The following is a 13,604-nucleotide window of genomic DNA, read 5'->3' as shown; positions in this document are numbered from 1 at the left end:
CCATGTTCAAATTCTTGATAATAATCTTGCTCCAATTACTATTAATGAGAATAACTTTTCTTATGCCAAATTTAATGATACTTCTATGCATATGAACCATGATAAGAATGTTTTAAGTGATGGGTATATTGTGGATTTCATCAATGATGCTACTGAAAGTTATTATGAGAGAGGGAAATATGGTTATATGCATCTTAATAATATTAAGTTTCCCCTCTTTATGTCGAGAATCTTGAAGTTATTCGTGTTTTATCCCCTTATGCTTGTCACTTTGTTCTTCATGAATTCATTTGTGTACAAGATTCCTCTTCATAGGAAGCATGTTAGACTTAAATTTGTTTTGAATTTACCTCTTGAAGCTCTCTTTTTGCTCCAAAACTATTTCCTGCGAGCGCAACATTAAAACTGCTGAGCCCATCTTAACGGCTATAAAGAAAGAACTTCTTGGGAGATAACCCATGTGTTATTTTGCTACAGTACTTTGTTTTATATTTGTGTCTTGGAAGTTGTTTACTACTGTAGCAACCTCTCCTTATCTTAGTTTTGTGTTTTTGTTGTGCCAAGTAAAGTCGTTGATAGAAAGGTTGATACTAGATTTGGATTACTGCGCAGAAACAGATTTCTTTGTCGTCACGAATCTGGGTCTAATTCTCTCGTAGGTAACTCAGAAAATTAAGCCAATTTACGTGAGTGATCCTCAGATATGTACGCAACTTTCATTCAGTTTGGGAATTTTCATTTGAGCAAGTCTGGTGCCCTAATAAAATCCATCTTTACGGACTATTCTGTTTTGACAGATTCTGCCTTTTGTTTCGCATTGCCTCTTTTGCTATGTTGGATGAATTTCTTTGATCCATTAATGTCCAAGTAGCTTTATGCAATGTCCAGAAGTGTTAAGAATGATTGTGTCACCTCTGAACATGTTAATTTTTTATTGTGCACTAACCCTCTAATGAGTTGTTTCGAGTTTGGTGTGGAGGAAGTTTTCAAGGGTCAAGAGAGGAGGATGATATACTATGATCAAGGAGAGTGAAAGCTCTAAGCTTGGGGATGCCCCGGTGGTTCATCCCTGCATATTTCAAGAAGACTCAAGCATCTAAGCTTGGGGATGCCCAAGGCATCCCCTTCTTCATCGACAAATTATCAGGTTCCTTCTCTTGAAACTATATTTTTATTCGGTCACATCTTATGTACTTTACTTGGAGCGTCTGTGTGCTTTTGTTTGTGTTTTTGTTTGAATAAATGCTTGTGTGGGAGAGAGACACGCTCCGCTGGTTCGTATGAACACATGTGTTCTTAGCTTTTAATTTTCATTGCGAAGGATGAAACTGCTTCGTTAATTGTTATATGGTTGGAAACGGAAAATGCTACATGTAGTAACTGGTATGATGTCTTGAATAACTTGATACTTGGCAATTGTTGTGCTCTTGCATCATATACTTTGCACCCATTAGTGAAGAAATACATAGAGCTTGTTAAAATTTGGTTTGCATGAGTGGCTTCTCTAGAGTCTAGATATTTTCTAGTGAGGCGTTTGAAAAACAGGGAAGATGATGTATAGTCTTATAATGCTTGTAACATGTCTTTTATGTAAAGTTTTGATGTACTAGTTTATGCTTGTGTTTGATTCAAATAACCTTGCTAGCCTAAACCTTGTATCGAGAGGGAATACTTCTCATGCATCCAAAATCCTTGAGCCAACCACTATGCCATTTGTGTCCACCATACCTACCTACTACATGGTATTTATCCGCCATTCCAAAGTAAATTGCTTGAGTGCTACCTTTAAAATTCCATCATTCACCTTTGCAATATATAGCTCATGGGACAAATAGCTTAAACACTATTGTGGTATTGAATATGTAGTTATGCACTTTATTTCTTATTAAGTTGCTTGTTGTGCGATAACCATGTTTCTGGGGACGCCATCAACTACTCTTTGTTGAATATCATGTGAGTTGCTATGCATGTCCGTCTTGTCTGAAGTAAAAGAGATCTACCACCTTAATGGTTGGAGCATACATATTGTTAGAGAAGAACATTGGGCCGCTAACTTAAGCCATGATTCATGGTGGAAGTTTCAGTTTTGGACATATATCCTCAATCTCATACGAGAATAATAATTGTTGCCACATGCTTATGCATTAAAGAGGAGTCCATTATCTCGTTGTCCATGTTGTCCCTGTATGGATGTCTAAGTTGAGAATAATCAAAAGCGAGAAATCCAAAATGCGAGCTTTCTCCTTAGACCTTTGTACAGGCGGCATGGAGGTACCCCATTGTGACACTTGGTTAAAACATGTGTATTGTGATGATCCGGTAGTCCAAGCTAATTAGGACAAGGTGCGGGCACTATTAGTATACTATGCATGAGGCTTGCAACTTGTAAGATATAATTTACATGATACATGTGCTTTATTACTACCGTTGACAAAATTGTTTCATGTTTTCAAAATAAAAGCTCTAGCACAAATATAGCAATCGATGCTTTCCTCTTTGAAGGACCATTCTTTTTTACTTTTATGTTGAGTCAGTTCACCTATCTCTCTCCACCTCAAGAAGCAAACACTCGCGTTAACTGTGCATTGATTCTTATATACTTGCTTATTGCACTTGTTATATTGCTTTGCATTGACAACTATCCATGAGATATACATGTTACAAGTTGAAAGCAACTGCTGAAACTTTATCTTCCATTGTGTTGCTTCAATGTCTGTACTTTGAATTTATTGCTTTATGAGTAACTCTTATGCAAGACTTATTGATGCTTGTCTTGAAAGTACTATTCATGAAAAGTCTTTGCTATATGATTCAATTGTTTACTCATTGCATTAACATTGTTTGAATCGCTGCATTCATCTCATATGCTTTACAATAGTATGATTAAGATTATGTTGGTAGCATGTCACTTCAGAAATTATCTTTTACCTACTCGAGGACGAGTAGGAACTAAGCTTGGGGATGCTGATACGTCTCCAACATATCTATAATTTCTGATGTTCCATGCTTGTTTTATGACAATACCAACATGTTTTGTTCACACTATATATCATTTTTATGCGTTTTTCGGAACTAACCTATTGACGAGATGCCGAAAGGCCAGTTGTTGTTTTCTGCTGTTTTTGGTTTCAGAAATCCTAGTAAAGAAATATTTTCGGAATCGGACGAAATCAAGACCGAAGGGCTTCTAATTCCCGGAAGCTTCCGGAGCACCGGAGATGAGTCAGAGGGGTGCCAGGGGGGCCCCACCCCACAGGGCGGCGCGGCCCAAGGGGGGGGCGCGCCCCCCTATGGTGGCACCACCCCGTGGCCCCTCCAACTCCGATTCTCGGCCTATAAGATCGTCTCTGACCTAAAAACATCGACAGAAAAGACGGAAACAGAGAAACCCATCCGCAGCCGCCGCCATCGCGAAAGTCCAATTCGGGGGACAGAACTCTCGTTCCGGCACCCTGCCGGACGGGGAATTGCCCCGGAGCCATCTCCACCGCCGTCTCCACCGCCATCTTCACCGCCATCGCCGCCTCCATGATGAGGAGGGAGTAATCCACCCCGAGGCTGAGGGCTCCGCCGTAGCTATGTGGTTCATCTCTCTCTTTATGTGATCTAGTTGAATATCATCTATGTGCTACTCTAGTGATGTTATCAAAGTAGTTTTATTCCTCCTGCACGGTGTAATGGTTACAGTGTGTGCATCCGTGTTAGTACTTGGCGTAGGCTATGATTGTAATCTCTTGTAGATTATGAAGTTAACTATTGCTATGATAGTATCGATGTGATCTATGCCTCCTTCATGGTATGATGGTGACAATGTGCATGCTATGTTAGTTCTTGGTGTAATTGTGTTGATCTATCTTGCACTCTAAGGTTATTTAAACATGAATATCGAATACTGTGGAGCTTGTTAACTCCGGCATTGAGGGTTCGTGTAATCCTACACAGTTTAGTGGTGTTCATCATCCAACAAGAGGGTGTAGAGTGGTTCTATTATGTGATCATTGTTGAGAGTGTCCACTAGTGAAAGCAGGATCCCCGGGCCTTGCTTCCAAGCATCGAATCTCTCGTTTGTTTACTCGTTTTGTTACATGTTTGCTCGCTGCCATATTTTATTCAGATTGCTATTACCACTCATACTCATCCATATTACTTGCATCTCACTATCTCTTCGCCGAACTAGTGCACCTATACATCCGACAAGTGTATTAGGTGTGTTGGGGACACAAGAGACTTCTTGCTTTGTGGTTGCGGTGGTTGCTCGAGAGGGATATCTTTGACCTCTTCCTCCCTGAGTTCGATAAACCTTGGGTGATCCACTTAAGGGAAACTTGCTGTTGTTCTACAAACCTCTGCTCTTGGAGGCCCAACACTGTCTACAAGAATAGAAGCTCCCGTAGACATCACCTAACATGATCAAGATCATCTATCTGTAATTCTATATGTTGTGTTTGTCGGGATCCGATGGATAGAGAATACTATGTTATGTTAATTATCAAGTTATTACCTATGTGTTGTTTATGATCTTGCATGCTCTCCGTTATTAGTAGAGGCTCGGCCAAGTTTTTGCTCTTAACTCCAAGAGGGAGTATTTATGCTCGATAGTGGGTTCATGCCTCCATTAAATCTGGGACAGGTGACGTGAAAGTTCTAAGATTGTGGATGTGCTGTTGCCACTAGGGATAAAACATTGATGCTATGTCTAAGGATGTAGTTATTGATTACATTACGCACCATACTTAATGCAATTGTCTCGTTGTTAGCAACTTAATACTCGGAAGGGGTTCGGATGATAACCCGAAGGTGGACTTTTTAGGCATAGATGCATGTCGGATGGCGGTCTATGTACTTTGTCGTAATGCCCAATTAAATCTCACTATATTTATCATGACATGTATGTGCATTGTTATGCCCTCTCTATTTGTCAATTGCCCGAATGTAATTTGTTCACCCAACATGCTTTTATCTTATGGGAGAGACACCTCTAGTGAACTGTGGACCCCGGTCCATTCTTTTATACCGAAATAAAAATCTGCTGCAATACTTGTTCTTTACTCGTTTTCTTGCAAACAATCATCTTCCACACAATACGGTTAATCCTTTGTTACAGCAAGCCGGTGAGATTGACAACCTCACTCGTTTCGTTGGGGCAAAGTACTTTGGTTGTGTTGTGCAGGTTCCACGTTGGCGCCGAATCTCCGGTGTTGCGCCGTACTACATCCCGCCGCCATCAACCTTCAACGTGCTTCTTGACTCCCACTCGGTTCGATTAAACCTTGGTTTCTTACCGAGGGAAACTTGCCGCTGTGCGCATCACACCTTCCTCTTGGGGTTCCCAACGGACGTGTCGCCTACACGCATCGGTGATGCGAGACCCACCACCGCCAACTCGATCGCTTCTTTTTCGCTCACACGAGCCGAATAGCATCGGTTCCTAACGGTTCCGAAACGCTGGATGTATTCTCGACACTCGTTTCTCCGCGCTTCGTTGTACTTGTGCTAGATCGGCAATGCCGGTCTCGGAAGCCTCCGAGTGATACCGCATGTGGAACTGCTCCTCCAACCGCTTCCAAGTCCGGATAGAGTCCGGTGGCGGCGATGTGTACCACCCGAAAGCCGATCCGTGAGGGACCGTGCGAAGAACCTCACACGCAGCTCATCTCGATGCTCGAGATCGTGCCCAGCCTGTGCCAAATATCGGCTCACATGCTCGATTGAGCCGGAACCATCTCGATCCACTAAACTTGGAGAATTCAGGGAGCCGATATTTGGGTGGTAGTGGGATCAACTCGTACTCGTTGGGGTACGGCTTGGAATAGCCGATTGCCCTCCTTTTCGGCACCATGCCGAACTCGGTCTCTCAAGATTGTACTCGATCTGATCCGCGGTGCCGGGCTGCAGGAGTCGAACTCCGAAGATTTGCCGGAGTGGCATACTTAGCCAGCCACGCTTGCTTCTCAAGCTCCGAGCCAACCTGCAGGAGTTGGGCTCTGGAGGTTTATCGGGTGGCATACTTAGCTAACCACGTCTCGCTTCTCAAGATCTGTTCCCGAAGTTCCTCCCGTCTGTTCCGAAGTCCCCGTTCGTTGCGATCCGGTTTGTGAGTGCCCGACTCATCGCGGTCCGGCTCGTATGTGCACGTGTATCCGTGAGGGATCTCCTTAGGCGCCTCATGCAAGAACTGGTAATCACTAGGGTCACCACCGATCTTGTAGACGACGTATGCCGGTGAACTCGGCACTTCTGGTGCTGCCAACGCGAATGGCAGCGGCGGTCGGGACTGGAGTGGCATCTCTCCTTGGTGAGTCCCTAGAGCTGGTCCTGACGGAGAGTACTGATGCCTCATGATTTCCTGGATCACCCGAAGAGTGACACGCTCCAAAGTGTTCACCAGGCTCTCAGAGTGGCGGTGCAGCGAATGAGCTACCATGAAATTAATCTCCGACGCGAGACCCGGTGCGTTCTTCGACGGGGCGAAAAGGTCCACTCCATCGAGCGCGCCTTCAGGTGAGAACCCTTTCCACCCGATGCCGTGTGAGCGGGTTCTCCGGAAAGAGCCGATGAGGTCGGCTTCGAGGATCGCTTTGACCTCGTCATACTTCTTCTTGAGCTCCTCGGTCGGATCCTCGTACGTGATCGGAGTGCCTTCCGCCATCTCGGATGTAGATGGCGATGCGGTTGATGTCGAAGACGGTCCCACCGGGCGTGCCGGAATGTGTTGCGGTCAGAAACCCACCGGCCGAGCAGCGACGGGCAACACAGGTAGGAGCCGGGAGGCTCCCGGGACTGCGGCTGGCCCTGGTCCCTCGAGCGACGGCCCGCAAAGACTCGGCACGCACGTCCGATGCTGGTGCAAGGGCGTGCCACCTGACCTATACCTCGGTCGGGAAGGTGATGGATTTGCCTCGCTTAGTTTCCTCGCATGGCATACACGTAAACATTAAATACGAGCCTCGATCGGCTCTCGAGTTGTCCCGTGAATCGGCTCAAAGAGCCGATCCACCCATGATTCGTACGAGGTGTACGATCGCATGGTGGTCCTGCTTGATCAATGTAAAGCTAAAACGACCTACTACGATTTAGGGTTTTCACCACATAATCGGAACATCCTACGCGTGATTGAGCCTGGCGGCCACGCACGGTGATCATAAACCGACCCTAGACAAGGCCTAAAAACCAACATGAAGTTGATCCCCGGAACATCTTGTCTAGGGCTAGCAAACTACACCCTACGTGCCACTCGGATCCTTCAACCCGTTTGTAAGGCCTAACTATGCGGATATTAAACTAATCCTTGAAGAACAAGGAGCAATCATAACGGATCGGATCTACTAAATAATGATCAAGCGGGTGCCGCCCTTACACCTAAGATAGGTGCAAGGGCGGCTAGACGTCTAAGGGTTGCACGGACGAAAGCATATGATACGATGAAGCAATGCTAACCCTAACACGTCTATGATAACTACGTTGCTCGCCAACAACAAGGCTTCAACACGAGCAACACATGAACAACGAATAAACGTGTACTGCCTAGATCGCAAGATGCGATCTAGGCAGCATGATGCTTACCCGGAAGAAAACCCTCGAGACAAGAGAGTTGGCGATGCGCCTAGATTGGTTTGTGGTGAACGTGATTGTTGTTTATTTCATAAACCTTAGATACATATTTATAGTCCGTAGACTTTCTAACGTGGGAATAATCCCAACCGTGCACGAGCCAAATTCTATCTAACCGACACGTATCCTACTATATTTACAGATACACGGGCAAACTAGCCCAAACTTTGCATATAAGGCCGATTCATGTATTTCTTCTATGTATATTCTCCAAGCCCATCTCAATCGCGGCCCACCTCTGATCCGGTCAAATTCTGGTGATAACAGCGTCGTACTACTGCTGGAAGTTGTACATGTAGTCGGTGACGACCTCCTGCTTGATGCGCTCGTCGACGGGCCGGGCTTGTCGACGGGCTCATACTTCACCAACCCGCTTGGTCCTGCCTCGCCGTCGTCGGAGAGGTCCACCAGCGGCTTGCCGGAGTCGCGGATGGACATGGCGATCGCCGCGTCGAGGTCGCCCCTCTAGGCGTCCTTGTCGTTCATGGACGCCAAGAACGCCGCCCGCAGACCTAGGCAGTCCTCGGGGTCGTCGCTGCTGGCGATGAGCCGCTGCTGCCGCTCGTACTCCGCCGGCGAGCGCCGCTCGCGACGGTTCCTCCGGCTCCTCCTTCACCTCCGGCTTCGGGATGAGGAGGGCACCGCCGCGCCTCCCTTGCTGCCGCCGGCTGCCGCTGCCGCCACGCCTCGTGTTGACGGGCGTCACCGGCTCCTCCTTCACCTCCCGTTTGGGGACGGTGTAGGGCGCCGACCTGTACGACGAGGACGGCGTCGATCGCGCCGGTCCTGAGGAAGAAGAGTGGGAGGAGGACGAGTACGTCGTCCTCCTCGGCTGCCATTGAGGAGACGGCGGCGGTGACGACGACATCTCCAACTTTGGAGCGCCGTTGCGGATGCCGCAGATGACGTTCTCGAGGGTGCGCCCCGGAATGCCCCAGAACAGGGCGCGGCCATCCTTGTTCCAGCTGTTGGGGCCGCCGACGAGCCCGTCGGTGCTGTGCATCTCGATGTCGTACTTCGCCTTGAAGTACGTCGTCCACCGAGCGTCGTTGTTGTTGGCCGCCCACGTCGGATCCAACCGCTCCTCGGCGGTGAGTTGAGCCCGACGGGCCTTGATGGCGTCCCTCCATTGGTCCGTGCGCGGCTCGGCGGCGGCGGAACGCCAATGCCGTTCACGGCCATCTTCCAGCCCGCCGCCGCTTGGCAGCCGCATGTCCGGCGGGACTGGATACCGGGCGTTGTACAGCGCCCACGCCTCCGACACGGTGAGGCTGCCGCGGCCGAAGCCGTTCGCCGCGGCGATCTTGCGGGAGGACGAGCTCGACATTTTTGGAGCGGCGAGGAGAAGATCTGGGAGGGGGGAGGCGGCAGCGACGAGAAGGTTTGTGCGCGGTGAGAACTGCAGGGCGTCTTTAAACAGCGGCGGCAGCGGGTGGTTGCACGCAATAACGCCGGCGCGGACGGCCACACGGCCATGCACGACGAGGCGCGTCCCTGCGTCGCCTGGGAAAACAGGGACGCCATTAACGTCGCTTGACCAAAGGCAGGCGACGGGGTTTTAGGCTTCCGAGCCGCTGACGCGCCGGGCCCGCGTCGGTTCGCCTCGCTTTTCGTTGTGTCCGGCGTGCCCGGTGCGTCCCCTGTGGGACAGGGACGGGCTCGGGGCGCCGAACACCGTATCGACGCGCGCCGGACAAAAATGGGCTTTGGGGGACGCGGCTGGAACGGTTTTTTGGTCCGGCGCGTCCCAAATCCCTTTGGGGACGCTTTGGGGGACGCGGGTGGAGATGCTCTAAGTAGGGTTGAAAATGAAAGGGAAACTTTCCTTCTGTTTCCGAAGAAAAAGAAAATGAAGGGCCAAATACGGAAAAGGAAGCGACAGTTGGAGGAAAAGAAACGGAAATGGCAAAATCATAAACAGAAATGAAAAAGAAAATGAGGGAGCCCTTTCCGACGGAAAGGGAAACGGCAGAGGAAATTCCGGAAAAATAAATACGGAAAGTTTCCGGAAATATAACCTAAAGAGGCACATGCATTTAGTAGGCCTACATTTACATATGAAACTGGGCATGGCCACGTATCAAATTCACTAATTACTCTAACCTTAATCACTTTGTATAATTATATGTGCATGCAGTGGTTAAACTATGTGTGTTACTTTATGTTGAATTGCCGTTTGTCGAAGTTAAGTGATATATCTTGTCTTATTATTATTTTATTTATGTGTGTCTTTCAGTCTACAAATCAAGGTATTACATTAAAAAAAATACAAATCAAGGTATTATGCCGCATTGTGTTGTGGAAAATATCCGTTTTCGTAACGTATTCGTTCTGTATTCATATCCGATGATTTCCGTTTTCATATTTCGTTTCCGGGGTTTTCGATTCACCTTCGATTCCGACAAGATAGAGGGAAACAAAAACGATAAAGCATGTTTTCATCCGTTTCCGTTTCATTTTCAACACTAGCTCTAAGGGGTCTAGTCGGAGAGACCGCTGGATGTGCTCTAAGGGAGAGAGGGCTGGCCTCCCTTCCGCTCCGACTGCGATCGCAGATCGATTCTGTATCGATCTCGCCCCAACCTCCCCTCCTCCACTTAAATCCATCCACCCACCTTAACGACCGAAATTGAAGACGAAGAGCTTGAAGGCAATCGATCCGGGATCGATGGACGGCGAGGACTTAGATCCTCCTGCTTATGGCTACGACGACGACTACTACTACTACGACGACGATGACGACGACCTAATGGAAGAAGATGATCAATCTGTAAGTGACGAATCGGTGGACGGAGAGAAAGATTACCCGTACCTGAATCCTCCTCCATATGGCTACCCCGACGACGGCGAGCTGCCACCCTTCGTCCTCATCGAGCCAAACGCCTATTTTGCCAACCGCGACAACGCCACCACCGCCTCCTGCCAGATTAGGGATCTCGGGGGTACCTTCAAGGTCACCTTCTGCACCGCCCACCCGCCCCTCGTCTCCTACCTGTGTGTCCACGCCACCGCCTTCGACCACACCGAGTTCGCCGTCGAGCCCCACATCATCGCCACAGAGACCAACGGTAGCCTCATCCTCCTCCGCTTCGTCATCGGTAGAGATCCATGCCATATGATGTCACTCGCCCGACGGCAATACTTTATCTACGACGCCAGCGTCCCCTCGCTCAAGCACCTCCCGCATCCCCGCTTCCACATATTCACTGAGCACACGGTTGCCATTGTGCGCAAGTGCAACAAACGCAGCCAAGGCAGTAGGAACGACCACCACTACAGCGGTGGTTTCATCCTGCGCCCCCATGGGTCCAGTCAGGAGGATCACAACTGCAGCAACAGCAACTGCGACTACGTCATTGCCGCACATAGTGGATTCAGTCAACAATCTTCTGAACTCTGCCTTTATCAGTCTGATACAGAAACATGGAGCATGCTGCCGGTGGTACTTAAGTCATATACTCGTACATCCCACCGAACAAGCAAGACACTGACCATTGGAGGAGATAAAGGCACAGTGGCCTGGGTTGATCTCAGCCGTAATATCCTCTTGTGCGACGTGCTCGACAAAAACCCCAATCTTCGCTCTTTAGAACTGCCGCCACCGATCCTGCCAACCGATGCACAGGACTTAGGCACTCCACGGTCTGTTCGGGACATTGCTCTCCTTGGTAGCTTCATCAAGTACGTCGATCTGCAGCCTTTCCCTGTCTCCTCCACCTCCCATGCTTGGAAGGCCGCAGTATGGAGCATCAAGGCCGGGAGCTCCTCCCCAAAGGATTGGCACATGGATTACCTGCTCGATTCCACTGAAATACCTGAATCGTCGCTGCCTAAGTTGCGGGTTGAAGAGGATGCAGCTCAGCCAACCTTGTCGACTCTCCACATTGGACTACCTCTCCTGAGCCTGCTAGATGATGGCATCGTTTATTTCCTCACCAAGATTGACTACCATTCCATCTCCCACGTGTCATGGGTGCTTGCTGTTGATATGAGAAACAAGACTGTCCAGAAAGTGGCTGAGTTCAGCTCCAGGAGAACTGTTGGTTTAGCCGTGGGCTACATTGCAAGTAGGATCTCCAATTATCTGAAGGGCGCTCCAGGTAACTGATTGTATTTTTTTTACCACTTACTGTATTCTATTATACATGATAAACGAACAGAGTAATCATTCATATTTTTCTTGGTGGAGGGGTATGGTGTCATCGTATCAGATGTCACACCCAGTAGTGTAGGGTGGTTAATCTGAACTCATCCAAAATAAGATATGCTAGGTCACAGTTCCATTCTTCTTTACACAGCTTTGGTAGGCACTTGACACTGCTGATTCCTGAAGGTCATAGTGAGGTGTTGGACATGTTTAATATTATAGATAGCTAGGACACATACTTAACTGGCATGTGATGGAAGCAGATATATGGGTCAAGTCAGTTGCCAGATATTTGGGGATCAAAATTTTCTGTTCTTGCTGCATTAACAGTGAAATTCTCACCAAAACAATCTTATATAAGGATAAGAGCAATGTGACTTCTTCCGTGCTCTACTTACACAAAATCTTTTTATATTGCTTCACATCTTTATCAAGTTCTGTCTTCTTCAGTTGTCCTTTCACATGGAAGTGTGAAGTAACACGAGTACTCGAAGTAACACTTATATTAGCGCTAGTTGTTTATTAGTAAGTTGTTTCTTCTTCACAATCATTACTGAAGACATGCTAAATTGGATTTCTCAGGTGCAAAACAAAACATGAAAGGACCAGGGATATCGTTTTTGAGATCGTCTAGCAAGAAGCATCTTGGAAACTGCATGGTGATCAATTTGGGTGGTCCATCAGCGGAAAGAGGTTTCACCCTGACTGCCGGACAAAATGCTGCATCAGCAGAAAATATGACATCGTTAAATCAACACTGATCGTAGCAAACAAGATTACGAAGCAAGGTTATACAGTATGTAATATGTAAACCGACTATATATCAACAAGCTAGTTTAACTTGAATGCAACGAATGTCTTGCCTCAATTTTCTTTTTTGAACAAGGGTTGGGTCTCGAAAGACCTGGAAGCTGTAATAATACCATGCGGTGGGATCACATTTTACAAAAAAAGGTCCATAAAAGATTAAAAAAAAGTTACAATAAAGACCTTCAATTTTACAACAAGGACCCTGAATAGAGTTTTCAAAACGCCATTAGGTCCTTCTCCATAGCAAGCACTACACCAAGACGAGCTCCAATACAGTGTTTGGCGTTCCGAGACCATCCCTGCTCCACAGGGGATGTTGCGGGCGCGTCGGATAGAGCGAAAAGTGAGGCAGGTACCCACCTGGCGGCGACTACATCCAAGATAGTTGCTTCCCGCCTTTTTTTTCTTGTCGCACCTCCCCTCCGGCGCCTTCCACCTCTCCGCCGCCGCTCGATTTGACGGTCGTCTCCACGGATAATTTCTCCTGCGTTGGACACCGCCGTGACGACCAACTTCCTTGTCGTCCTTTTTGTCGTCGTCGCTTCGCCAACACATCCATTGATTGATTTGGAAGTCTAATGACACGTGAAAATTAGCGTAAGAAATTGATGTACACATGTCCAACAAGGAGCAACAAGGAAGAGACATATATGAACGGACGGCTGTCTACGGCGAGGAATAGTGGCGCCTCACTCTCCTTCTCCGGGGAGCAATACGGGATCCTCGCCGCCAATCTCGCTGGTGCCCATGGCAGCTGTGGCTTGATGTTTTTTTTAAACGCGGATTGATGGTGTTCACTGGACGAGTTGCATTAGAATTGGTGCATCATTGTTAGCGAGAGAGAGCACTAAACTAGAAATTCTAATGTTTTGATACTCAGAATTTCTTTTTTCATTTTCTTTAGAAGAGAAGAGCACTGGAAAATACGCTAACTCCAAAAACTGAGTGAAGAAACAATGCTCATGCTCTCTTATTTGAATGTAGGACTCAATATAGGTTGTAAGTTAACACAAGGCTCACAAGACCATTAGAGTAC

At 47.6% G+C, this 13,604-nt stretch overlaps 1 protein-coding gene across 1 annotated transcript; it reads left to right on the top strand.

Annotated features, from left to right (window-relative positions):
* The first annotated feature begins 10,360 nt into the window (after nucleotides 1-10,360).
* On the top strand, nucleotides 10,361-12,519 carry LOC124657398. The gene is made up of 2 exons (XM_047195955.1): nucleotides 10,361-11,711; nucleotides 12,341-12,519. Exons 1-2 carry the CDS (start codon nucleotides 10,361-10,363, stop codon nucleotides 12,517-12,519), a joined length of 1,530 nt encoding a protein of 509 aa, XP_047051911.1.
* Nucleotides 12,520-13,604: the final 1,085 nt, after the last annotated feature.

This window comes from Lolium rigidum, chromosome 5 (genome assembly GCF_022539505.1).
Source record: "Lolium rigidum isolate FL_2022 chromosome 5, APGP_CSIRO_Lrig_0.1, whole genome shotgun sequence".
Lineage (NCBI taxonomy): Eukaryota > Viridiplantae > Streptophyta > Magnoliopsida > Poales > Poaceae > Lolium > Lolium rigidum.
Note: the sequence above shows the minus strand (reverse complement) of the source record. Positions and strands in the feature narration are given on the sequence as shown.